The 25,526-nt window shown below is 39.3% G+C and overlaps 3 protein-coding genes across 7 annotated transcripts; 1 reads left to right on the forward strand and 2 right to left on the reverse strand.

The window, feature by feature from the left end:
• Positions 1-204: 204 nt before the first annotated feature.
• bcdin3d (BCDIN3 domain containing) lies at positions 205-789 on the reverse strand. The gene has a single exon (XM_004068810.5). It carries the CDS (start codon positions 787-789, stop codon positions 205-207), a length of 585 nt encoding a protein of 194 aa, XP_004068858.2.
• cox14 (cytochrome c oxidase assembly factor COX14) lies at positions 437-3,406 on the forward strand. 3 transcript variants are annotated; one of them, XM_078947236.1, is made up of 3 exons: positions 437-555; positions 1,010-1,181; positions 2,991-3,406. In XM_078947236.1, the coding sequence occupies exons 2-3, from the start codon at positions 1,057-1,059 to the stop codon at positions 3,181-3,183; spliced, it is 318 nt and encodes a 105-aa protein (XP_078803362.1). In that variant the 5' UTR covers positions 437-555; positions 1,010-1,056; the 3' UTR covers positions 3,184-3,406. The 3 variants fall into 3 exon arrangements, with proteins under 3 accessions (XP_078803362.1, XP_078803361.1, XP_004068860.1); XM_078947235.1 differs by lacking the exon at positions 437-555 and having other exon boundaries at positions 1,001-1,181; XM_004068812.4 differs by lacking the exons at positions 437-555; positions 1,010-1,181 and adding an exon at positions 2,101-2,241.
• On the reverse strand, positions 3,407-24,580 carry cers5 (ceramide synthase 5). Of its 3 annotated transcripts, none has more exons than XR_002290216.3 (11): positions 24,236-24,571; positions 17,708-17,813; positions 15,589-15,719; positions 15,431-15,488; positions 15,311-15,361; positions 13,146-13,238; positions 9,439-9,567; positions 8,638-8,744; positions 7,453-7,609; positions 6,175-6,312; positions 3,407-4,259 (listed from the first exon to the last, which is right to left on the reverse strand). XR_002290216.3 is itself a non-coding variant. In XM_004068811.5 (10 exons), the coding sequence occupies exons 1-10, from the start codon at positions 24,406-24,408 to the stop codon at positions 4,095-4,097; spliced, it is 1,170 nt and encodes a 389-aa protein (XP_004068859.1). In that variant the 5' UTR covers positions 24,409-24,580; the 3' UTR covers positions 3,407-4,094. The 3 variants fall into 3 exon arrangements, 1 of the variants encoding a protein (XP_004068859.1); XR_013656036.1 differs by having other exon boundaries at positions 4,054-4,259; positions 4,544-6,312; XM_004068811.5 differs by lacking the exon at positions 6,175-6,312 and having other exon boundaries at positions 24,236-24,580.
• Between the last annotated feature and the right edge of the window lie 946 nt (positions 24,581-25,526).

Raw genomic sequence — 25,526 nt, forward strand, 5'->3', positions numbered from 1 at the left:
ATAATGGTGAAATTGCTCAAGCTAATGACAGTCCAGTTTTAAATTCTTGTGAAATCTAAACACCAAAAAATGAGGAAAATACAGAAAATAGTTTTTTTATTTATTAGATGAAAGTATTTCCATTAAAAATCTGATGGCAGTCAACTGATTTCTTCAGGTAAATATCATTATGTGCTGCAGATTAAAAATATTGGTCCTGAAATGTTATTTGCGTCTAAAGAGCAGCAGCTTGCGATCCCATGCGGTGCTGCCAAAGCTCTGGATGAGTTCCATCCCACAGTGTTTCTCCAGATGCTCCCTGGCATGATCCGCCATGTCCCCCCGGATTTTAAGGGTCTTAAAGTGGTCAAAGTCGGAGCGACCCAACTTCCTGAGCCGCCGGGCTGCAGAGCGGTAACATTTCCACGGCTGCGCCTCAAGCAGGAGATGCTGGCTGATGGAGGCCAAGCCAGAGAGCAGCTGCGTCAAGCCAGTGTCTCCGTGGTTCAGGTGGACCCACATGGTGACTGCCAGGCAGAGACACAGGTGGAACCGAGAGCAGCCATGCTCACTGAGGTAGACTTTCAGCTGCTCGGTGTTTTCAGTGATGTCCAGAGTGATGAAGGTGATGCTGTCCTGCAGAGGGTTGGTCTGCTGTGCCCTCTGAACAAGACTCTCATCCAGATCAAATCCCAGCAGGTGCACTTTTCCTCTACGTTGGTTCCCTTCAGACTGCGGCACCAGATGCTTGTAAAAGGCTACGCTCAGTTCCTGACAAACACAGAGACAGCGGTTGCTAGGAGACGCCATAAATCTTACACAGCACCAATGAGATAGTTTGTTGACTGTGAGGAAAACTGTGAACAAACTAAACTGATAAACAGTCTTATTGGTTTTTTTTTTTTTTTGTTGCATGATGAGAAATTTACAAATCCAAATGTCTGCCTTGGCTAGTCTTAGTTTCTGCCTTGACCTTAATCTCTGAAATCTATTTGTAATAAATTTAATCTGACGGACCCCTGAGTTACAGCCCACGTCCAGGATCAGCGTGGCCTCATCGTCGCTGTAACCCAGTTCATGGAGGAGTGTGGCCGGAACCAAACTCAGACGATTCTCCGGAGGGTTGAACGTGTAATAATTTATAAAGTTGCCGTAAGGAGCAGCTCCAGGATCCTCTTTTTCATCACCGCTGTCACAACTCGGTGGGTATGTTGCCTTGTCCATGTGTGTTTCTGTAAAATAAGTCCGGGTGGAAACTCTGGTGCGTAGGGGAACTGCACACTTAAGATTTGTTGTGGTGTTTGCGTGTGCGTGCGTGTGTGCGCGTTTTGTCTTTTCTATTAACATTCCTTCAAGAAATTCCTTTTGTTCCCTTTATTTAACTGGTTTTGAAATAATTCTGTTGAAAGCCCATATTTAAAAAAACAAAAAACATTTTTTGACATATTTTCAGTTGTTTCACTATGTATATAATTACACGTGTTTTCATTCATAGTTTTGATGCCTTCAGTGTGACTCTACAATTTTCGTAGTCATGAAAATAAAGAACTCTAAGAAGGTGTGTCCAAACTTTTGGTCTGGACTGCATGTGTGTGAGTGTGGGTGGGTGGTTTTTATCTGTCTGAGTTCCTTAAGTGTTATGTTGTGATCTTAAAAATGCTTTTGTATCGAGTGATTTGTTGAATGCTTTGCAATTCAGGGCCACCGTAGTTATGCTTAACAACCCTGAACATTTTAAATAAAGTTTTTGAAGTCCTAGTTTGGAAAAATGTATTACAAAATGTTTTTTTTTTAAATGGGCTCTGAACAGAATTATGTCAAAACCACTTAAAGAAAGAGAACAAAAGCAATTTATTAACGCATAAAATTTGTAATAACTACGGTGACTTGTTAAATTGAATCTAGTATTCCTTTCAACAGATGGCAAGCCTTTTTTTCATTTAGGCTACCTCCTGATCTCTATATACATTGTATACAGATGATATACTTGAATTACGATGTTTTTCACCAGCGATTTCACCTAATCTCCGCATTACCGATAACTGTTTTTGGCTGTTTCGCCGCGGAAGGGTTTGTCAGGACATTCACTCCGATTCGGCAGGAGGCGCTCTCATTTTTATAGCTCAACCATTCTTGTCCCTTCTGTCTTTCCGTACCTTACAAAAGCGAATGTAAGCACGGTGACTGCTAACTAACTAGCTCCCCTGTTGACATTGAGGCAGATTGTCGCGATTTGCTTCTTTATTGGAATAAATATCAGAGGTAAGAACGTTCAGACATCTTCAAGTACTGTCTACTCCTGTCGTGTTTTGTATACTATTATTTTTGTACAGGTTGGGCTTGTAGTGACTCAGGAACTGCTGTGGTTGGGCAAATTCAACGAACTTGGCATAAAAAATATTATTCAAACGACATTAAAATTTCTATTTCGTCACCAACGTCACTAATACCACAATAATTGTTGCTAGTGTTGTAAACTATAAGCTTTATCCATAACAAAATGTATGACACCACCATCATGCACTCTAGTCTAGGGTCCAAATTGAACGATACATTTTTTAAAATATTTTAAGATTCAGACAGTCAGAAAACGCACTAGTGCACGCATATACTACTCTGTTCTGGCGGGTTGTATTAACAATGGTCAGTTGAGTACATTTTAAAAGTCGCCTCATTTATCAGTGCTTTTGCATTCCTTAGTTTTTCTTTTGACAAAGGTAAATATTAGAAGTTTGAAAGATAAGACTTGATACATCAGCGTTACTCCTTTTTCCTTACAAATGTGACATCAGGGGAAAATGATCAGACTTTGCTTTTTTTGCTAAACAATGTTAAAACAAAAGATAATTACCCAAACATTATAGATTTTGTTTATGAAGCAATGTTTGAGCAGCATTTGGGTGTTCTTTTAGAGTTAAGGGAATAGTTTTATTTAGTTGAATTTTCCTTCTACAAATGCATAATTAGCCTTCATAAATATTATATTCTACTTTCTCTGGATTCCTTTTCAGGGTTACCGTCATCATCATGTTGACAGGAAAACGCCTGGCGGACATCGGATACCGTGCTTTTTCTGCCTCCATGATGCTGCTGACAGTGTATGGCGGCTACCTGTGTTCGATGCGAGCGTACCGCTACGTGCAGAAACAGAAACACCTGAAAGTGGCTGCAGAGAACCAGGATGCTGAAATCATCAAGGACTGACATCGCACAGACTGCTCTGTTCAGCGTACATGTGGACATCTCCTACTCCTCTTTCTTGAGCACATTACTAAAAATGGCTGTTCTCTTTTGGAGTTTGGGACTCTAAGGTCGCTTCACAAACCCAAGAGGGTTTTTAAAAATGTTTCATCGAGCTAATTATTAGGACCATTTATTTTGTCCTATTGTTTTGCATTTAAATGAAGTGACTCCGTTTCAGTAAAAATGGCTGCAGTTGTTTGTACTTTATTGTTAAATAGTTTTGGTCACAGTGTAATGTTTTTTTTTGTTTTTTTTACTGAGTGGCAAAATCCTGTTTTAAAAACATTTATTTTAAAATACATCTGTACAGGCACTCAAGTGGGAACACAGTAAACAGTGGTCCTCAACCCTGGATTGTTTTAAGTGACACATTTCCTACAAATGTGGCCTCAGAAAAATAGTAAAAAAACAGTAAAACAGCTTAAAAAAACCAACAATAAATTTAAGCAGTGAATCCACAATGAACTGGAGAAAAAAGATGGGCCAACAGTTTTCCTGTCACAGAGCAGCTGTTCCTTTAAAGCTGATAAACCAAAGCTACAAGAAAACTATTTACTCATTACTTTTGTTTATCACCTGCTGTGGAAATCCATTAAGAATAAACCCCTTTGAGACAAAAATAATCAAGTTCATCTGACCACTAAAACTGGGAGAGAACATTGAAACCGCCCAACATCTGCGACCAAAAGCAACACAAAACAGACATTTCCAAAGAAGTACAAAAAAAATCACATGCTTCAGTTGATTTCCACGTCTTTACAGGAAGTTCTGTGCGACTGCACAGCGGTGTCAGTGTGCGCCCGCCAGCCGTTCACAAACGTGCTCCCCTGTGAGGGGAGGGGCTGCAGGTGGGTTGTTGCGTTCGCTCCGTATCACCAGCTGCTGTGGTTTTGCCTCCGTGCTTTAACAGCAGCACAATGGCCGTTTGTGCCGTTTTCTCCATTCGAGGAGAGGTGGGTAGACTTGGAGCCGCCTGTGGTAGTGTTGCTTTCATCTTCTGAGCTGCTCTCTACATCACTGCGAACATCTTTGCATACCTACAACAAATGCAAGGAAATTGTATCAAAATACTATAAGTAGATTATTCAGGAAAAACTCAATTTAGCCCAAATTTCCTACTAAAATAAGGTGAAGCAGATTATCACCGTGAGACTAAAAACTAAAATCTGCAGATACCAGAGGTCCTAATGAACTGTCAGCACTGAAGAGACGTTTACTTATTGGTGATACCAATGATGGATTTCTAGATTTTTTCTTTACCACTGGGTGGTGATGTGGGGCAATAATGTGATTCTGCTTTCTGAGAAACAGCTGGACATACCTGACATCCAGTGTGACTACATGACTCAACCACCCTTCTACTGCGAGCAATCTAGACGCTGATCTGCCGTCATTGAGGAGATGGCAGTGGTGGACAAAATTGTTGGTAGCCCTCAGTTAAAGAAAGTCCACAATGCTCACTGAAATTATTTGAAACAATCAAAAGTAGCAAAAAATTAAAATTTATTGAAAATTAAATAATCAAAATCAGCCATTACTTTAGAGTTGTTGATTAACAGAATTATTTAAAAAACAAACTAATGAAATAGGTCTGGACAAAAATGATGGTACCTCCATAAAAGACTGAGAACTAATTGCCCAGGGGGTCATGATGGACTCAGGTATGTCCTTTAATTGACATCACAGCTGTTTTTAAACCCAGAATCAGTCAGTCTGCCTATTTAAAGGGAGACAAATAGTCACGTTGCTTTTTGGTGAAAAGGTGTGTACCACACTGAACATGGACAACAGAAAGCGAAGGAGAGAACTGTCCCAGGACATTAGAAACAAAATTATAGACAAACATCGTAAAGGTAAAGGCTAGAAAACCATCTCTAAGCAGCTTGAAGTTCCTGTGACGACAGTGGCACATATTATTCAGAGGTTTAAGACCCACGGGACAGTAGCCAACCTCCCTGGACGTGGCCGGAAGAGGAAAATTGATGTCCAAAGAGCCCAGAACAACCTCCAAAGATATTAAAGGTGAACTCCTAGATCAAGGTCCATCAGTGTCAGATCGCACCATTCGTGGTTGTTTGAGCCACAGTGGACTTCATGGGAGACGACCAAGGAGGACACCACTGTTGAAAGGAAATCAGAAAAAAGCCAGACTGGAATTTGCAAAAATGCATGTTGACAAGCCACAAAGCTTCTGGGAAAATGTCCTTTGGACAAATGAAACAAAACTGGATCTTTTTGGTAAGAAACATCAGCTCTATGTTTGTAGACTCAAAAATGAAGCATACAAGGAAAAGAACACTGTCCCGACTGTGAACATGGAGGAGGCTCAGTTCTGTTTTGGGGCTGCTTTGCTGCATCTGTCACAGGGTGTCTTGAAGTTGTGCAAGGTCAAATGAAATCTCCAGATTATCAAGGCATTCTGGATAGAAATGTGCTGCCTAGTGTCGAAAAGCTTGGTCTCATTCGCAGGTCATGGATCTTCCAACAGGACAACGATCCAAAACACACAGCCAAAAACACCCAAGAATGGCTCAGAGAAAAGCGTTGGACTTTTCTGAAGTGGCCTTCTATGAGCCCAGATCTGAATCCCATTGAACATCAGTGGAAGGAGCTGAAACATGCCATTTGGAGCAGAAACCGTTTCATTGCAGTGATTGCCTCAAAAGGTTGTGCAACAAAATATTAAGTTATGGGTACCATCATTTTTGTCCAGCCCTATTTCAGTATTTTTTTTTTTAAATAATTCTGTGAATCAACAACTCAAAAGTAATGGCTGATTTTGATTATTTAATTTTTAAAACATTTTAATTTATTGTTACTTTTGAACGTTTCAAGTCATTTCAGTCAGCATTGTGGACTTTCTTTCTTTAACTGAGGGGTACCAACAGTTTTGTCCACCACTGTATCAGGAAATGAGAAAGGAATCATAGGAGAGGAAGGGGAGAAACTTACAGCCAAACAGCAGAAGGGACATTTGTCAAGCAGAGTCAGAAAAGCAAGAGAGCAGCGAAGGAAGGTTCACTGGACAAAGATAGACAGACACAAAGGATCCCCTGCTCTCATTCTGGAAGGAGAGCAAAATTGCTCCACCTGCAGAAAGGAATGAGAGAGAGTCAGGGGAAGACTGAAAGAACTAGGAGAGGCTGTAAATGCATCACTGACAACACGAGCAGCCTACGTGTGAAAGTGAAGTGAGACTGACTGGTTCTATAGCACAGACAGGTAAAAGCTGGTACAGAACAAGAAAAGCATTATTGCAGCAACATTTCAGTCATATTTTAAGATAAAGTAACAGGATTCCAGGAAACAGCAAAGACATTTATTATGTTTTTCATTAAATAAAATGTCGTCTTAGACCACGGGTCTTCAACCTGAGGCTCTGGCGCCACATTCGACTCTTTTACCCCTCCATTGTGGCACGGTGATTAAAGAAAAATAAAGCTTTAAAGCATTTTAAAAAGTTACTATAAGGTTCAACTTAGTCGTAAAGTTCAAAAAACGTTAACTAAACCAACTCTAACTTTATTTGGTCCATTCACAAGGAGCTGGAGAATAGTCCTCATCACTCAGAGAGGCTCCTGACAACAGTACCCATAATGCTCAGAGAATCCATCAAGCGGTTTGGCTTTGTAGTTTACCAAAGTCAAACTTAAACGTTTTGGCAGATTTGTGAGCACCGTTTACTACAGAAAATTGATTTGAGGTAAGTAAAAAGAACCTGAATCATACAGTGGATTTTCTATTTTTTAAACAAATTCAAGGGTTTTTAAGTGCGTCTTATAGTTAAAAAAAAATACAGTGAATTTAATTTAGGTTTCAGATTTAAGAATTTCTGGCAGAGATGCAGCACAAATGGTAATTTTTTTTTAAATTCCTGACGACATTATACTGCATTGAAATGATCTTATGTTTAGAAACAAAGTCATATGAACCGTTGTCAAAAGTTATAACTATTTCCTATTTTTTAAAGTTCTTATCTTTTTATATGCTAAAAAAACAAAAACAATAGTTTATTGATATGTATCATAATTTTAATAATAACATAAATACAAATCAGTGTCCAGTTTTTCTATAGGGGGAAATGTTTGGTCAGTGAGAAACCGATCAGAATTGCTCTTTAAGTGCTAAAGGTTGCAGACCCAGTCTCAGACAGTTTAGAACTACCAAAAGTCCCTAAAAACGTTTAGTTCTGCACATTTCCATGCCTGATTCTGCTCTTTGGTTACCCACCTTCCCTCTCAGCATAGCTTTGATCGCAATGCGAGCTATGAGGTATGACCAAAAGATGTGCAGAACTTGGAGAACCAGCAGTAAGAAGTTGAAGAGCCACCAAGACGGGAACGGCCCGACTATTGTCCAGCTCTCAAACATAGTGGAGTTAAGGACCCTGTAAAACAAGGAAGCTGATCAGAGACGGAAAATGGTCGACCTGTGCAACAGAATTACAACGGGAACTTGATAGACGTGTAAAATAATAGCAGTACAACATCGGCTAAGTTGTGGGTTCAATTACATCTGCCAGTTAAATGCAGCAGAGCTGTTAACACACCCATCTCCCGCTGTGAGGGCTTGGATTTCAGTTCATGGAGCTTCACCGGCAGCACGGGCTGCATCATTCATTCACGCCACGACACTGAATATAGCTGCTCGAGTTACTGTAGCCGCTGGTTCTGGCCTTTTGTCTCTCTCAGCTGAGGCAGAGCTATCCAGATCCAGATCAGAGAACCGGCTTCACCTGACAGACTCCATGCTGATAAAAGGTCCGCACAAATCTCAGAGATCAGGACGAGCGTATCTGTGAGTCGTATCGTGCGACGGCTCGGGAAGTTTCTCAAAAATGACTTACAAAATCCATCAAATAAAACCCTATGGAGAGTCAGAACAGCGGCTGTGTGCCTTTCTGACCTACATTAATAATAATAACAATAATGCTCACCCTCCACACATCAGTTGCTGTGTTTCAGCTTACGGACCCATAATTTTAACCCTAAACAACCAACAGGGTCAAATCTAATTTTTAAGAAATGTTTTTTATTTATTTTGTCATTTTTATTTGCATTGCTTTCAAAAGTGAAAAAAGAAACAAATAGTCAAAATCACTTTAAAAGCCCAGAAGCAAATTGCTCCTGAGTTTAACTCTCCAGGTTAAAGACCGGTTTATGCTGTTTTGTAATTAGGTGGTGTTACTGTCAGTTTTATTTCTACAGTGTTTTCTTTTTTTAATTTCTTGCTGCTGTTTCTTTTATGTAAAGCCTACTTGAATTACCTAAGAGGTACTTGCACATAAAACTAAATATTATTCAGAAAGCAACACATAGCCCCGCCCCTAACCATATGATCAATTAATAATTAAAGAGATGAAGGTAAAAATGACAAGACAGTGTAAGTCAATTATTTATTCCAACCAGGACTCACCAATATGGATAAATGACGAGTCGTGTAATAAAGAAGACCACACCAAACAAAATGAAGAGGAAGTCGCACAAGCGCTGGGACTTGGCGTAGTTGGCCAGCTTTGCTGCCTGTTGAAAAGAAAAGCTTACAGATTCCAGCGCTAAATCTCAACTGTGTGAAAGTTATTTGGATTTTGGCCAAGAGGAAATAACCAAACTACATCATATGTCATCACCATCATTGTTTAGCGTCTGAACCGCGTCTTTAGGCTGTTGGAAGTCACATTGACGCAACAAAAATATTCTATATTTCTTATTTGCGTCGCTCCATTTTTAAATTGCGGACCAACAAATGTTAAGACTTATGTCATGAAACTGATATTCTTAACACGGTTTCTTATGACTGAAAATAGTAACTGAAAACAAAACAAATATAAGAAGACAAAGATGTATTTTGGGCCTTTCACTGCCTGATCTGGTAGAGCACATTTAGAAAAATATTTAAGTAAAAACACTGATTGTGTGTATTAGTCCTCCAAGCCAATAAACAGCAAAAAAAAAAAAAAAATGTTTTTATTGAGTTTGCTTTGGTTGGATAGTGAAAGGGTTCAGTTACTGTAGGTGAACACTGGTCTACCCATTCCTGCACATAACTACAAACAACATCATGGTGAACTGGATTTGTGTGTGGCAGGCATACAGGTCCCATGCTACAGTGCAGTCTGAATGATGAAGTCAGCAATAAACTCTCTACTGGGAAATATATATATAATATCCACACACAGATCTGCAGTGATGGAGGCAGATTTCTGAGGTTTCTGACCTCTAGCAGGAAATCCGAGGTATCGTGGACAAATAGCACAAGGCTTCCTACTCGTGCCATGTTGTTGACGTAAGAAAAGCTGATGAGGCCGACTGTTGCCAGGTGATGGACGAACATTATGAGGAAGTCCTGAAAAACAACACAAATGAAGGAAAAGTGATAGTACGCTGGAACACTTCTGCAAGCATTTAATGTGGTTTAGACATTAATGTCGCCCGGATCACCTACAATAACTTGATTGGGATTCTTGAGGGCTACATATTACCATGGCAACACGATCAACCAATCATGTGGTGTCAACATACTGACTGTAGCTAAAATCCATAAACATACTTCAGTGAGTTTTTCACCTAAAGCTATCTTGTGCTCTCACTTTGTCACAGAAGACATCTATGATCTGCAAATTGTGCCCAACAAGAAATGAAGAGTTGTGTTAAAAAAGGCTTCTCATCACTGACACAAAAGGACCACAACTTATAACAACAATAACCACAAATTACACTATGTTAAAAAAAAACATGTGACATACATACGGTATATACATATATATAGACATACATAAACAGAACAAACCAACAGAAACAGTGCAGTATATGTAATAACAAAACAAATATCATGAAACAAAATGAGAGAATTAATGAAAGGCAGAGGAAATCAGTCCATTTAAGCGTCTTCATTTTTGCTTTATTTTTATAGAACTAACATTTTCCATGAACACCAATTCACCAAAATAGTAGAATTCTAGAAATTGAATTTACCAGTAATTGAATTTCTTATCATTTTAAGCACAATGTGTATCTGTTTATATACGGCAGCACAGGGCAGACTATGCTTCTGCTGGCATCATGTAAGCTTTACTTAATGATGGTTTAGTTAAATATCCACATCTGTTCAATAAGGTTAAATGGCTATGAATGTGAAAAACAGTTTTTCATCAGCAAACAGAACTGTTTTCTGCATAGATCCAATAAAAAAAATGACACTGAAGTGAATCCGATCAAACTGTAAATGGAATCAAACCACAACCTTGTGGATTTCAGGTATTTGGCAATGATTCCTCATTTAACTGGGCTGTTTTTAGCAGCTTTTTAAGTGTTTTATTTTGGTATGCTCTCCTAAATAATAATAAGATTCTAATGCAGGGGTCTGCAACCCTTAACACTAAAAGGGTTTTTTGGTCCAAAAACCCAGCTAGAGCCGCATAGACCCACCTCACCGTTTACCAAAATACACTTTATTTACATTTTTGTGGCCATTAATCCATTCATTTTTAACAGGGGGGTCAAACTCTTTTTCACCGGGGGCCACATCAGCATAGTGGCTGTCCTCAAAGGGCCAGATATAAAATAATTGTAACTACTCCTTAATGTTAAATAACTCATTATTTATTATTATAACTTTTTAAGTGACAATTACAGCTGCATAGAAAACATATGTTTGCTTGTTACTTTAGCATAAATCCTTTTACATTTTGTACGCTTATTAAAACCCACATAACTCCATTAATGAAGGATCAAATTGTCCAAGTGAATAAACAAAAACAAAATAAAACTGAGCTGCAAAGAACATGTATTATAGTGTAACATTTGACAAAAAAAGGCTGCATACAGCTTTGCATCCAACTGATGGTTTGATGACAACAATTTGTCTGCATACACACATAAGACCAAACATTGAATAATTACAACAGCAGCTACACATTATTAATATGTAATCAACTACATTTTCTTTTTTATTTTAAGAAATTAAAAACTTTTATGCTCTCGCGGGCCACATAAAATGTCATTGGCGGGCCACATTTGGCCCCCGGGCCTTGAGTTTGACACATGTAAATTTATAAAATATAGTTTTTCAAATATTGATAATAATTGAATTATAGTAATGGAGACTAATAAATATAGTGATGTGTTTTTCTTTTACAATTGAAACTTCTTTTACTTTTGAGAGCAGCAAATTAATTTCTTTCAAAATAAAATACACTCTGTGTCCAATAAAACACAGACATAGTGTGGATGATGAACAGATTCATATTAGGGATTTACTTCAATTTAAAATGTAGTCAAGCATTATATTTTCTATTCTTATGACCATGAAGCACCGTCATCCTTTTTTTCTTTTAACCATAACATTGTGTAGTATCCACTTTTTTTTAATAAATCTATATATGTAAATGCCATTAGAAATGTGTTTCTGAACAGCAACTAGACATTCTTGTGTGGCTGAAAATAAGACTATGTGCTTTATGTGCATCAATATTTGCAACATTTTGCTCAGTTTTCTGAGATGTTGAAAATCTAAGATGACAAAACCTAACTAAAACAAATGTAACCAAAACAAATAAACAAATTATTTATTCAGATTGTTTGCTATTTTTCTCCAAAGCCTAAGAACCACAATGGAGGAGTAAAAGACGCCCCACAGCTTCAGGTAGCAGGAACCCAGTTCTAAAGAGCCATGCACAGTCTTTACCGCGTTTCTCTCCGAACACTTCCTCGTCTTTGAACACATGCCCATAGTCTCCACCCAACTATGCAGCCGCATGTCTAACGCATTGCATCAGACAGGATAGACAAAAGTGTGCATCACATTTCCTTAACTTTCTCTTTAAGTCGGCTCAGCTGCAGCACGCTCTGCATTCTTTACACCAGCCTCTTCGTTTGATTTTTACTTAACAAAACAAGCAGAGGCAGTCTAGAAGCTTCCGATTAAATGACCATCATTAAAACTCTGTTTACTAAAGCTGGTGTGTTGGAATATGGGACCTTATAAAAGATAGTAAGGAGTAAACAAAGAGCTAAGCCTTTTTTTCCTGGGAGGCCGGCAGGGCCTAAATCCTATCATTTTACACATTTTTAGTACAAAAAATAAAAATAAAGGCTTCTAGATAAAAAACACACTACATAAACATGTGTGATGGTCTGATTTCCTGTCATTTTCCTATACTAAATCCATTTGACCCAGCCCGCTGAGACACATTCAGAGTGTAAAGCCGGTCGACATTCTTTAAGTGAGGAGTTTCCAAAGCAAATATAACTAAAATGTTTTTCTTTTTAAAAAGAAGCTACATTTTACAAACTTTTTAAATCTAATCCAGAAAGTCAATTAAAATTCTAGCAAGAATTACATCTTCAACTGAAAGACCTATCCCTGGATAGAAACGTTCTGACGAGCCTTGCAAAGAAGCAGTTGTCATGGAGGTCCTGCATGCAAACTGGTGCATTTGTGTAATTGTAAATATGTTTTCATTCATTAGATCTCCACCCAGGACTTATTATTTAAAGGAAAACATCAAGTTCATCCAAACATCAATGACTTAAACACATAAAAGAACCAATTTCTGATATCTGCTGCTTCGTGTCTAACTCCTAGTCTGCTGCTCTGTGGAATTTCTATAATTCTAACAAGGCCAGGCCCACTCTTCTCGCAGTCACATGATAGCGGCTGCCCTGCTGCTGCAACCAGTGACTGACTGAGCATGAGATCCAGCCCCTTCTCTGTGACCTTCATTAATCAAATCCATGCAAGTTTGTATGAAATGGCAGATTTATACTAAATGACTCGTGCTCTTAAAGCTGAAAACTTGGCGACACATTCGCATTCATCTACACATGGTTTGCCACTTGAGGAACAACAGTCGTATTGACTAATGTTTCACAGGGAGGGGCCACTGCGGGATCTAGCAGACCCAAAAAGAACGCAGCACTCACCTTCCTTTTTATGTCCCTGAACTGGGAGAACATGAGGGACCAATAGAAAGCCAGTTCTGTCACGTAGTAGAGATAAAGACCCCGAGTCATGACCTGAAGTGACAAAGAGCAGGGAGAAACTTCAGGGAGTGTAACAAACAACTAAATACTGCTTTAATCTTCAATGCATACATTAAAAAGGCTGTAAAAGTGACCCATGTGACTGTTAAATAGTGCCATAAACCAGCATAGAATCACCATGATGTGTCATTTACTACTCTGAAGATGCTCTGTATATGACTTCAGGAGACACAAAGAAGGTTTGTTTTCAAAAATGTCTCAGCCTCAATAGACAAAATCTTTGTGTCAAACTAGAAGAGGTGTGACAGTAAATTATGCTTTTCAGAAAAAATATGTTTTTTTGTTTTTCTGTGAAAAAAAGAAGCAAAAGTGAAACGTAAAAGCTAAGAATGCAGACAAACAAAAGAACATTCCATTGACTTTTTATTTCTTCTTCCTTTGATTGAATCCTTCTTGGGGGTGGCTGTGGTGCAGCGGTAGGGTGGTCAACCTCTGATTAGAATATTGCAGGTTCAATTCCTGCCTTGCCTGCCCATGTGTCAAAGCTTACTTTGGTGAGACACTGAACTGGCAGCGGAGCCGCCACCAGCCCCTGAATCGATGAATGGGACTGTGACTGCCTTTAGAAAAAAGATATACGCCATTTAACATACTCCATTTTTAATAACATTAATAATAATTCTATTCATTCCAATGTATATAAATTGAAACAAAGATCTTTCAAGAATGCTTTGCTGCTGTCAACACACACAATTTATGTCAATCCTAAGCACATAAAAACGGTCCCAAATCATGTCAGTGTTTGTCGTGCGTTTGGTTCTGTCCAGCAGACTGTGCACCCCAGGCTCCTGTAAAAACTTAAGGGTTGCTTTGCTGGGTTCATGCTGCAGCATGAAACACTGGGAGGTAGTTTATGACCGCTTTAACTGCATATTAAATTAAGCATAAAATGCGTGATTTGTGTGTGTGTGTGTGTGTGTGTGTGCACGTCTGCTTTGGTGCACCCGTCATAAACTATGTTTCAAAAGGAAATAAATTCAAAGTTTTAAAGCGAAAGATGGTTGAAGGTGGTATTTCCTTTTATAAAAGCTGTGCTTTTTTGTGTTTAAATGTAAAAGAAGACATTTTTTAGAACTGTAAAAATGATGGTGGATGCATATTTGAATTATTTAAAGAGCTTTGTTTAATGTGTAATTTTAAAGTAAAAATCTTTTTTTTTTTGTTTTTTGTTTTTTTACTATTTAGGTTTCAAGAAAGAAAATAAAAAAAACAAAGTGAAGAAACAACCAACTGATCTTTTGTTTGAGTCATACATTCTACTTCTTTTAGTTTATTGGCCTTCTCTTTGGTCCCAATCCTCACTTCAAATTATTATCAGAAACTCCACTGATGTTAACTTTGGATGCCAGCCAACCAAACACAAGTGATGCTCAGAGCTTCTCCTCTTCTTCTGCCAGTAAAATTGTGCTTCCACTGTTTTTGTCTCACTGGGCACACACAGAAGTCTACTAAATTCAGAGTGCTTTTTATGGCGCATTGGGAAAAAGGTAAACAGATAACAACGTTTCTGCTTTTATATACTGGGGCTTTTATTGCAGAGCCTCTTGCAGAGAGTAGAGGGTAAAAAGTCAGCACTGGTTCCTTTTTCTGCGCTTTGGTGACAGCGCATCACGTACTTGTTACACCCGAATTAAGCAGTTTAATCAAAGACAGTATTACAGACATCTGTCTTCTTCTTAACCCGTTTTGTCCCTTTCGGGGTCTCGGGGCTGCCGGAGCCTATCCACTCGTGGGTGAAGGCAAGGGGACTTCCTGGACAGGTCGCCAGTCTGTCGCAGGTATTACAGACAGAAAATATTTAAAATCCACTATGTTTTCTTGCTTACTTCAAGCCCCTGAAAGCAAAAAGCCCATTCACACTGTGCGTTTAACCTTTAGCACACTCAGAAACACACCCTACAAGAGGTAACGCCACTTGTTATCTTGCCCTTTGAAATGACAAGTATAGGATTAAAGAGAAGAGTTTTATATGGAAGGAACATTTGCGTCACTGACAGCTGAGGTCACAAACCAAAAGGATCACAGGAAGTTGAGTCACACAGTACCTGATAGGGGTAGCCGTACCAACAGTGCCGTGTGTCCCACATCCAAGGGGTCTAGGAGAAAAAAGGGCCTGGATTAGTCCAGCAACCTTTTTCAAAGTTTCAAACAGCTAGTGTGCTCACCTGCCACAAAAACTGCACCCCATAGGTAAATATACCCAAATAGAATGTAAATCTCCACCTAGAAGAATTAGGAAAAGAACAGCTTCTCGTTTCACAAAAACAACAGACGGACAGCGCTTCAGGCTTTCAGAGGAAAAACATAACGGGACTAGACCTACATGCTCTCGCAGAACTTTGTGTGTGTGCTTGGTTTATCTTGGTTCCTGCGGTGCCTGAACCAGCGCTGGACCTTTCGCACCTCCCAGTCCAGCTGCTTGGATAAGCCATCCAGATGCCGGGAATCTGGGTTCTGTTGGGAAAAAGCAAAGCTTTCAGTTTGGAGTGGAAAGCTGCATGGATGTTTATTTAGTGAGCATAGGCAGATGATGATGAGATTCTGAAAATCCTTGTGTAAATGTGCCAAATAGTTTCATTAATTAAAAGCCTCTGATGAAAATTGTGTTTTTAACATGTTATTGTGGCATTTTTCTGATAATGGGAAACATTTATAAAGAAAATTAAGCTGAAAATTGCATTTCAGATTTCTTTACTCCAATCATTGTGAATCAGGAGCAGACGAAAAAAATGCCATTTAATAAGGCCGTATTTGTGACATGGAAAACACAATGGGCGGGGCACCAGCTCCCTGCTCCGCATCCATTTGCAGATAGATAGACCCATGGACGCCATTTTAGTTGGACCAGTAATGTTTGGTTGGGGTGTGAGGGGCTGTAAGCTAGCAGAGTGTAAACAGAGAGCTCTCATCAAAGGGGAGAGGAAGGGGGCGGGGGTTGCTCAACGCCACCAGATGAATTTCTAATGAAATGCTGCCGCTCTGCAGAAACTCTGTCCTGGAAAATGATACATTTTGTTAAATTTTGACTAAAACAGCAGAATTGAAAGACCACTGAGAACACTTTTAAAATAACTCAAAAGATGATCCAAATGGGTCTTTAAGGAAACGTTTAGTTTAGGTTTATCAGTATATTAGAACAGTGTAATTTCACTCTTTTTTGGTTTTGCCATTCCAATACTGCTCTGTAATCTGGACAGGAGGAGCTGGAGGAAAAGAATGAGAAAATATTAATACAATGATGCAACTTGTGGGTCATATGTCTGAAAGCAAACTGATGTCTGAAGTAGATCAAACAAAAGACCCAGGAAAGAGCTGAATCCAAACTGACTGTGGAGTGAAGTTAATGAGCAGATCAGATATTTTTCCTGCTACTTCTCCATTTTCTCCATTTGCCCTTTAAATGTATGCAGGAGAAAAAGTCCTTCATCTTCATTCCGTCTTCTAACATGAATGCATCACATTATATGACATTACACAGATGAAGGGAGGAAAAAGAAACAAGGTCATCTTGGAAACTTGAGCCGCAGGAAATTATCCTAATAGGATAGTCATGAGTTGAAGCCCCGCTGACCTCAATCACACCCCTAATACAATTTGCTTTAACACAGATAGTAACTGGTCATCTGAGCTTAATGTAGTTATGTTGGGGGACTTCGCTAAACCCAACTTGTAACTGACAGTCAGTTGATGCAACTGCAAGTGAAAATCTGGGATTTGTCAATAAAGTTTGTTGCATCTTCCTCAATGCAACACCACATAAACCCCCTAAAAACACCGAAGCCTCTGCATCAGTGTGCACAAACCTCTGAGGGAGTTCATTTTATATTCGAATGCAGGATTTTAACCCCATCAGGCCTGAATTTTTTTCCAATTGTATAAATATATATTCTTTTTTTTCTTCTTCTTCCAAGGTGATGCCAAATTTCTGCAGCACTGCCGCATTAAATGGTAAGTAGGAGATTAGGAACTCTTGTTAGGTTACACATGTAGTTTATTTTATTTTATTCAGAAATATAAGGGAAACTTTTCTCACCAGTGAAATGGAAACAACAGCAAAGGTCTTAAGGGAAATGAACAGGTTTTCAACTATAACTATAACTCAATAAATCGATAATAAAAAAAAGTAATGAGAGAAAATCAAAACTGAGAGGAAAAAAACTGCTTAAAATGAAGCATCTTTGTCCACTTGGCTGAAGCGGCTTCATAAAATGTACTGCATTAAAGAAAGGTGAGCTTTTTTTTGTACTTTAGTTAAGCTGATTGTTTGTCAAGAATTAAGAACAAACACACTGTTCTATTAAAGAGGGATGTTTTGAAGCAGGTTTAGCACAAAGCTACTTTCCACCTGCAATTCCCAAAGGGATGCATCTAGTGGTGGCAAATGATATCGCAACGCTCCTGTATTCTAGCAGCTCCCTAAAGAGTAAACAAGTCTTCCAAACCTTTGTGATTGATATAAACACTTTCTCCAGCACTGCGTTGGGTTGAGCTCTTCTTCCCGCCCCTGGCTGGATGTGCAGCCTCCGGGCACAGGCACTGGCAATAAATCTGAAACAGGTGAGAGTCAGAGGGGTCACTCTGCGTGCTTAAAACACTCACATCCACCCAATGAAGCCAGCTTGGAGAATAATCTCAATATTTTTGCAGCAGAGGGTAAAGAAAGAAATCTTATAAAGAGAAACAAAAGAGCAATGTTGAAGCCTGATTGGCCGGATGGAGACAAACTTGCAAGGATTTAGACTGGAACCATCATGCATGCAGATCAGCTAAGGGTCATGAAAACACAGAACAAGGGAAGAACTTTACAAAATTACAGAGCAAGTTTATTTGACTAACGACAGGGAAACTGAGCTTCAGCACGAAAGAAAAATGCAAATGATTTATCATCAACAGACGGATATTTTGGCTATATAAAATTCCAGCTAATGCTCCTTGATAACTATTGTGATGCTGGATTCTTCTTTTTATTTGGTTCATTTCAAAAAGAAAACACATTGTTTGGGTAATTCTGAATACAAAAAAATAGTATAAAGCATCTAAAAAAAGCAGAATTCTGAGGGAAAAGTTGATTCAGTAAATCACTGCAGATTCCTTTAAATATCTAGGTATTCCCGGGGGAATAGAGACGGATAATCGCTCTATTGAAGAAGTTGCAAACCCAGTTTTCAAGTGAACTCTTGACCTTTCAGAATCCCATATCCTTTTTTTCACACACTCTTAAAAATCCTAAGCTTGCTTGAAGAATTGAAGCTTGATTTTAATGCATCTCTCTAGAAGGAACACTAGAAGTGTCCTCACAGAAAAAGAACATTCCAAAGCGTTTCTAAAGTTTTTCCGATCATTTTTCGCAAACTTTCCAAAGCAAACATTGAAGTTTGAACACAAAGACCAGGATGGATTCCTCCGCAAACTTTCCCTCACCTGTGCCGGAGAGATATTTAGTCAAATTCCTACAACTATTCATGCACTGAACTTGAGCCCAGTGGAAGACGAGAGAAAAAAGGAACTGATTATTGTATCAAATGACCTTAAATAGTTTAGAAGCCCAAAAATACATTCACTGATCTTTCAAATCTTACTCACGGTTCGTCTAAAATTACAGAAATTCTGAAAACTAGACTTTTTTAAATAGATTTTTGTCTTTCACTGAAACATTGACAAGACAGTTGGGAGTTTTGTTTTGTGTTAAATGCATGGTCACCTTTATTTGCAAGCAGTAACCTCTACAGAATAAAAACAGAACACAGTTGAAAACCTTTTGCAAAATTAATGTAAAACAGACTGCCTAAATAGTTTTTTGGAATCATACCAGTCTCTTGTGCAGCTACTGCACATAAAAAAGGTTGGTATCATCACCACCTTAATTCCTAACGAAGCTAAAAAAACCTAAGGATTGTACTGTTTGAAAAAAAATAATCAAACTTTTTACCCATGTTTATCAGTTTTTCTCCCTTGCAAGAACCAGATTTACCTGTAGGCAGTTAGATTGCTTCTTTCCCCTAAAGTAATCGTTGCAACAGAGGAGCTGGTTCCCACAACTTTTACAAAAAGGGCTCAACCTGGAAGTTTCAGAATTATGAACTTCCCCCGGTCTTTCAAAAGGGACCTAAAGTTGACAAAAAGTGAAACTTGATTGTAGATCGTGTGAAGAACAGATAAATGAGTGTACAGCACTGATGTGTCGAAGAATAAAACAGTTCTGTTGAGAAGAGAAACCGGACAGAGGAGTTTCCTGTGCCGTCATGTTGTTAAACATTACCTTAAGGCAATTCACATTTTACTATTTATGTACATGTTAAGCTCGAACGAGCAAAGCAGACATACATTTCTCAGTGTTTAGCAACCTCAAGCCGGGGAGGAACGTAGAGCAGAGTGAGGAGAACCATGTGGGCCCCATTCAAGGGAACTAGAGGAACTGGGTTTTCCAGAAACATAAAAACGGACTACATGCCCACATTTCCTGGAATTGAGGTGATTGAGATTTAGAGTGAATAATCCAGATTGTTTAACCCTTGTGCTATCCTCGGCACTTTAACATTGGGAGTTGGGTCATCTAGACCCACTAGACAGTGCTCTGAACCTTTTTTCTTCAATGATTTGTGATCTTCACAGGTGTCCATGGATTACATGAAATCTTTCCACCTTTATCCACCTTTCTCATGGTAGGGAGAACACGTCAATGTAAGGGTGGGGTCATCTAAGATAGCACAAGGGATAAATGTCTATGAAATTGGAGAGAATTCCTATTTTATCCAAAAAATACCCCACATTTGAGATAATCTATCCATGTCAAAACATCCAAGTACCTCTTTCGAGTCTGAGGCCTCCAGTATGTACAAATAGTGTTACTAAGCAACAGAGCTGGTCATGGATGCTCTAACATTTGTGAAGTGAACGGCACCAAAGAAATGCACGAGCTGGACACACTGGAAAGAGCGTGGAGGCATCAGAGGACTGGCTGTGGTGCTGCTATGGTTTGCTTGACTTTGAAACAGATATTATACTTAGAAAAAAAATAAAAGATGTCAGTGTATTCAGACATAAAGCAATTCATAAAAAGAGCATAAACATCAACGGCGTCTGCAAAAACCTCTCTTTAGGACCTGTTCATCAACCAGGTGAACATAAAACATCTGATTAATCGTGATTAATCGTGTTCTCATTGATACCTGAGCACCTTTAGCTCACTACACACCTTCAGGAACGGGCACAGACAAAAGGAAACTTCCATCTACATAGTCAGCAGCTCAGCAGTAATTATGACTGAACAAGAATGAACTGGCTGAGACGAGCGTGGGCTTGGGGTGGGATGAACACAGCCGCTCTATAAGCCCCAACAGGAAATGCCCTGCATGAGGAAGAGGAACCCCAAAGGCATTCAAATGACTTCATATGACAGTTGACACTTTTCAGGGATAAAGAGGAAATGCTTTTGAAGAAAGAAGATAGAAATTTCAAGTTTTTTTTTTTTTTTTTTTTTTTTAATATGCTTTACCAAAACACACACGCATTTTTACACACAGAATTTTATGACACAACAAGCAGACTTTCCTCTGAGCTGGCATTTCTCATTCACACAGTCTGGAACTGCAGGGCTGGAGGCATGACAACAATGCCAGTATGGCTTGTTCAGGTGGTGCCGAGTCGACGTGCACCATTGTTTCTGCTGCCAATCTAGAGTGAAGAACTCAAAATGTCCAGCAAATAGACCGAGCCACTCCAATCCAGCTAATGCAGCACTCCTGCCTTCAGTCCTCTTATAAAATCTATAGATTAGTCCACATTGTTAGAATATTTTTATGAGGACACATCAAGATCCATAAGAAGTTAACTAGGGTTGGATTCTTTTCTTTAAAGACCAACTCCGAGAAAAATTAAAGTTTTGAGTCTTTTTATCATGTTCTTATGGCATTTTTCTGATGATGGAGAACATAAAAAAAGAAAATTAAGTTTAAAAATGCATTTCTGAGTATTTCTTTTTTTAAACTGTTTTGAATCCGGAGCAGACAAAAAAATTCAGTTTTTAAAAAATTTGGAGTTGTGATGTCGAAGCTACAGTTGGCATGTTCACTGCTCCTGGAAAATGACAGGTTTTTCGATTTTGTCAACAAAAAAAAGGCAGGGACAGCATAATCATAATTAAAAAACCACTGGGGATGCTTTTACAATAGATCAAAAGATGATCAGAGTGGGACTTTAACATGCCATTGGTACATTGTCCAAATAAGTAAGAAACTTTAAAAAGTCAAGTTTGAATGCACAGTTGGAACAATGAGATGTCAAGTTTCCACAGGACATCATATAACTACATTTAGCTTAAGCTGTTAACTGTGCTACTTTCAAATTGCATAAAAGATGCAGAAAGTTTTTTGTTATGGATTTAGCTACTTTTTGGAGTTTAAAATAGCATTTTTTAACATTGTTGCTTCCTCTCATTATTTATGTTATCATTCTATTATTGAATAAAGCAATGCAGATATTTTCTCCTCATCCTTCTGTCCAGTGCGTTTGTGTCAGTGTGACCAGATTGCAGCAGTTTTTTTATTTTTATTTTCTAGTGATGTAAACTGAATTTCAGCTGCGCTCTGATACTTTTCTCTCATAAATAACGAATGAGTCGTCTTAAGTGACAGGCAGTGGCAGAAATGAAAGGTGGGACTGCCTCACCCCGTATCAGGACCTAAAGTCTTTGAGGACGCCGTCGCCCATGGCAACTAGGGCCACCCGAGACAGAGGCCGGGAACCAACAGCACCTCATCAGACACCTCAGTGGCCTGTGATTGGTCATTATTCACATGCCTGGTCTGACACATCAAAAATAGCTCCCCTTTGTTTTCCAAAAGTATATTTAGAATATTTATGACTATAGATCTGATAAATCTGTCCCCCCAGCGGTTCAGAGAAGCGTGCCTTTTTGTGTTTGTCGATATAATGTACTTCCTGACGTACGCTGATGTTTGTTGTCACACCACTAAAAAAGGTGTGCAGGGAGCACAAACCTTCAGATTTTCTTCATGAGGAAATGCAGGTCAAGGTAACAGATCCAACATAGTCCACACAGAGGAGCCTACAGAACAGCACTACTGAAACACTCAAATTGGACAACAGAAGCTGCTGTGTTGGTAACTTCTACAATGTATGACAATCACATGGATTTTTCAAACACTTTTCTGTTGAGCAATTTGCTTCAGGGCACTTCTGTTTAAACAATACTCTCTATACATCAGCAGGGCGGATTTATAGAGTACAGCTTTGATGGAGAAAGAGCAACATCATCGATTAAAGTTTTTTTTTTCTAATGTTTTTCACAACTACTGTGTCGTAAATTTTGATCAGAATAATTTCCCATCAGCCCCGCTGATGTAAAGAGAAAACATCCCGTCATATTGAACAAAGTAAATACAGTCTGTCAACTGTTAAAATTTAAAGGCAGGGGGTATTAAAACTCCTGTAACCCTTGTGCTATCCTCGGCACTTTAACATTGGGAGTTGGGTCATCTAGACCCACTAGACAGTGCGCTGGACCTTTTTTCTTCAATGATTTGTGATCTTCACTGGTGTCCATGGATTACATGAAATCTTTCCACCTTTATCCACCTTTGTCATGGTAGGAATAACACGTCAATGTAAGGGTGGGGTCATCTAAGATAGCACAAGGGTTAAGAGAGTTGAACGTTTTGCGCTTTCATTAAGTGCATTGTTGACATCAGTTGAACCAACGGAGACCATTTAGTACTGGCAACCTCTTTCTCTGTTTGTGGTTTTCCTGTTAAAGTTCAAAGTATAGCTGTTTATTTTCCGCATTTGACCTATCCCCAATCCTATCCCCTCCCGTCTGGTGAGCTGCAGACACAGTCGTGCTAGGGAACCACTTAGCAGATTAAACCCCCCCCCCCAATCCAACCCTTTAATGCTGAGTGTCAAGCAGAGTTGTTTTTTAGAGTTGTTTTTTTTTTTGTCTTTAGTATGACTCGGCCTGGATTTGAACACCCGACCTTCCAGTCACAGAGCGAACACTCTACCACAAGGCCACTGAGCTGGTGTTGTCACTTGAAGCATCACTGGACATAAATGAACACAATGGCAAGCAGATCGAATGATTATGCTTTTTTTCCTTTTTTTTTTTTTTTGCCCATCAACTTGATACTGTTCAAGCGGACCTCATGGTTTCACAAACCGGATCTTCAGCAGAGGAAACCCTTCACTTGTGGGTTAACCAGTCTGTGACACCACCATCCTCCTGACCTGACTTCTTCTGCAGAGACCTGCTCCAGTGCAAACAGCCTTTCTATTGTGTTGTGTTTCTTATCACTACTAAACGTGAACTTGTCTTATATTTATAGTTAAGGGCGATATGACAGTTACAGTAGTTATGCACATCAATTAAAGGGATCTAACTGGTAGTTTGTTTGTTTGTTTTTTTTGGGGGGGGGGTCCCAAACAAAACTGTTTGGTTAACAAATACTATGACTTTCCTACAAATGGGTGCCGAGAGGGGAAAAACGGAGAGATCTAAAATCATTTCTAACAGCAAGAGCGCTTCACAAGAAGAGCCGCAGGGCTGACAAGGAAGTGGAGGTCCATCATTCTGAATCAATGGAAGTAAACGGAAGACTACTGAGCACATGGGTTCACAGTCTGCCCGCCCTCAGTCTAAAGAAAAGAAACTACATTGAGCTATACATAATTATTTGCCTTCATTAGTTATTACTATGTTTCTAGCCATTTAGAACACGACACTACAGTTTGTTGTTAACAACAAAGACGGCCGTCTATCATCTTTTAAAAAGAGGGAAATCAAATCAAAGTGGGAGCACTTTCTTTGAAGACAGCGGTCCTCCCGCTGTGACTGAGCTAACCCATCATCTGCTCCTCGGGAAAAAGGGGGGAAACGTTCCTCACGAAAACCGAATTTAGTTATAAAGTTCTTAGAAATAAAAAGAAACACGTGTGTGAGAGTAAATACCCACCTTTCGAAGAGTATTCTAACTGCGAAAATCCCCAAAGCTAACGGTAAGGCAGTCAACAAATGTCCTGCTTTGGGATACTCCACCCCGGGAGCTGGGTCTGCCAGATCCGCCCAGGTTACATTGTGCGGCAGCCAAAACCTCTCGTTCCAAAACCAGGCTGAGAAAGTAGCCATGTTTTTCTTAAAGCGTTCCTGTCTCCGGAGAGTCTGAGCTAAACCGTTTTGACAGCGGAATAGAGGATGCGCAGAACTTGTTGGACGTATTTTTTCTTCCCCCGCCTGACTTGTTTGAAGGCTCAGCACACTCAACTTTACCGCACCAACGTCAAGACTGTTAGGACCTAAACTCACTTCCGGTTAAGATTTTCAAATTAAAACGGTGAACGGACATCTTTGTTGGTTCCTGGTGTTATGGCCACCACAAGACAAACAAAGGAAGAAAAAAAATAATAAACAAATATGTGCAACGCAGAAAAGGTGAGCGGATGGACTCTACATGCCTGGTTCCCACCGTGAAGCATGGCGGAGGAGGTGTGATGGTGTGGGGGTGCTTTGCTGGTGACACTGTTATTCAAAATTGAAGGCATACTGAACCAGCATGGCTACCACAGCCTCTTGCAGCGGCATGCTATACTATCCGGTTTGCGTTTAGTTGGACCATCATTTATTTTTCAACAGGACAATGACCCCAAACACACCTCCAGGCTGTGTAAGGGCTATTTGACCAAGAAGGAGTAATGAGGTGCTGCGCCAGATGACCTGGCCTCCACAGTCACCGGACCTGAACGGAACTGATGGTTTGGGGTGAGCTGGACCGCAGAGTTAAGGCAAAAGGGCCAACAAGTGCTGAGCACTATATACCTGGGAACTCCTTCAAGGCTGTTGGAAGACCATCTCAGGTGACTACCTCTTGAAGCTCATCAAGAGAATGCCAAGAGTGAGCAAAGCAGTAATCAAAGCAAAAGGTGGCTACTATGAAGAACCTACAATATGCCATATTTTGAGATGTTTCACACTATTTTGTTATGTATATAATTCCACATGTTTTAATTCATAGTTTTGATGCCTTCAGTGTAAATCTAAAATTTTTATAGTCATGAAAATAAAGAAAACTCTTTACATAAGAAGGTGTGTCCAAAGTTTTGGTCTGTACTGCTATTTTAAAACTGTTGTTACATTTTCAAATTGCTTTCTCAAATTTACATTGTCTGTTTTTCAAATTTACAATTTAGTTTTTCATTCACTTTAAGCTGATCCTAGTTTAGCACTGCTTACTTTGCAACAGCAAACAG

The sequence above is a fragment of the Oryzias latipes genome, chromosome 5 (genome assembly GCF_053564925.1).
Source record: "Oryzias latipes strain Hd-rR chromosome 5, Olatipes_Hd-rR_3.1".
NCBI classification, from domain to species: domain Eukaryota; kingdom Metazoa; phylum Chordata; class Actinopteri; order Beloniformes; family Adrianichthyidae; genus Oryzias; species Oryzias latipes.

Bases quoted from the DNA above. Each gene is read 5' to 3' on its own strand.
- cox14 (XM_078947236.1), top strand. From the start codon at position 1,057: ATGGAGGAGTGTGGCCGGAACCAAACTCAGACGATTCTCCGGAGGGTT. The intron at 1,182-2,990 runs GTGGGTATGTTG...ATTCCTTTTCAG, and splicing joins ATCACCGCTGTCACAACTCG to GGTTACCGTCATCATCATGT.
- cers5 (XM_004068811.5), bottom strand. From the start codon at position 24,408: ATGGCTACTTTCTCAGCCTGGTTTTGGAACGAGAGGTTTTGGCTGCCG. The intron at 13,239-15,310 runs GTACTGTGTGAC...TTGTCACTTCAG, and splicing joins GGTACGGCTACCCCTATCAG to GTCATGACTCGGGGTCTTTA. The intron at 8,745-9,438 runs GTCAGAAACCTC...TCTTTTCAACAG, and splicing joins CCTCGGATTTCCTGCTAGAG to GCAGCAAAGCTGGCCAACTA.
- bcdin3d (XM_004068810.5), bottom strand. From the start codon at position 789: ATGGCGTCTCCTAGCAACCGCTGTCTCTGTGTTTGTCAGGAACTGAGC.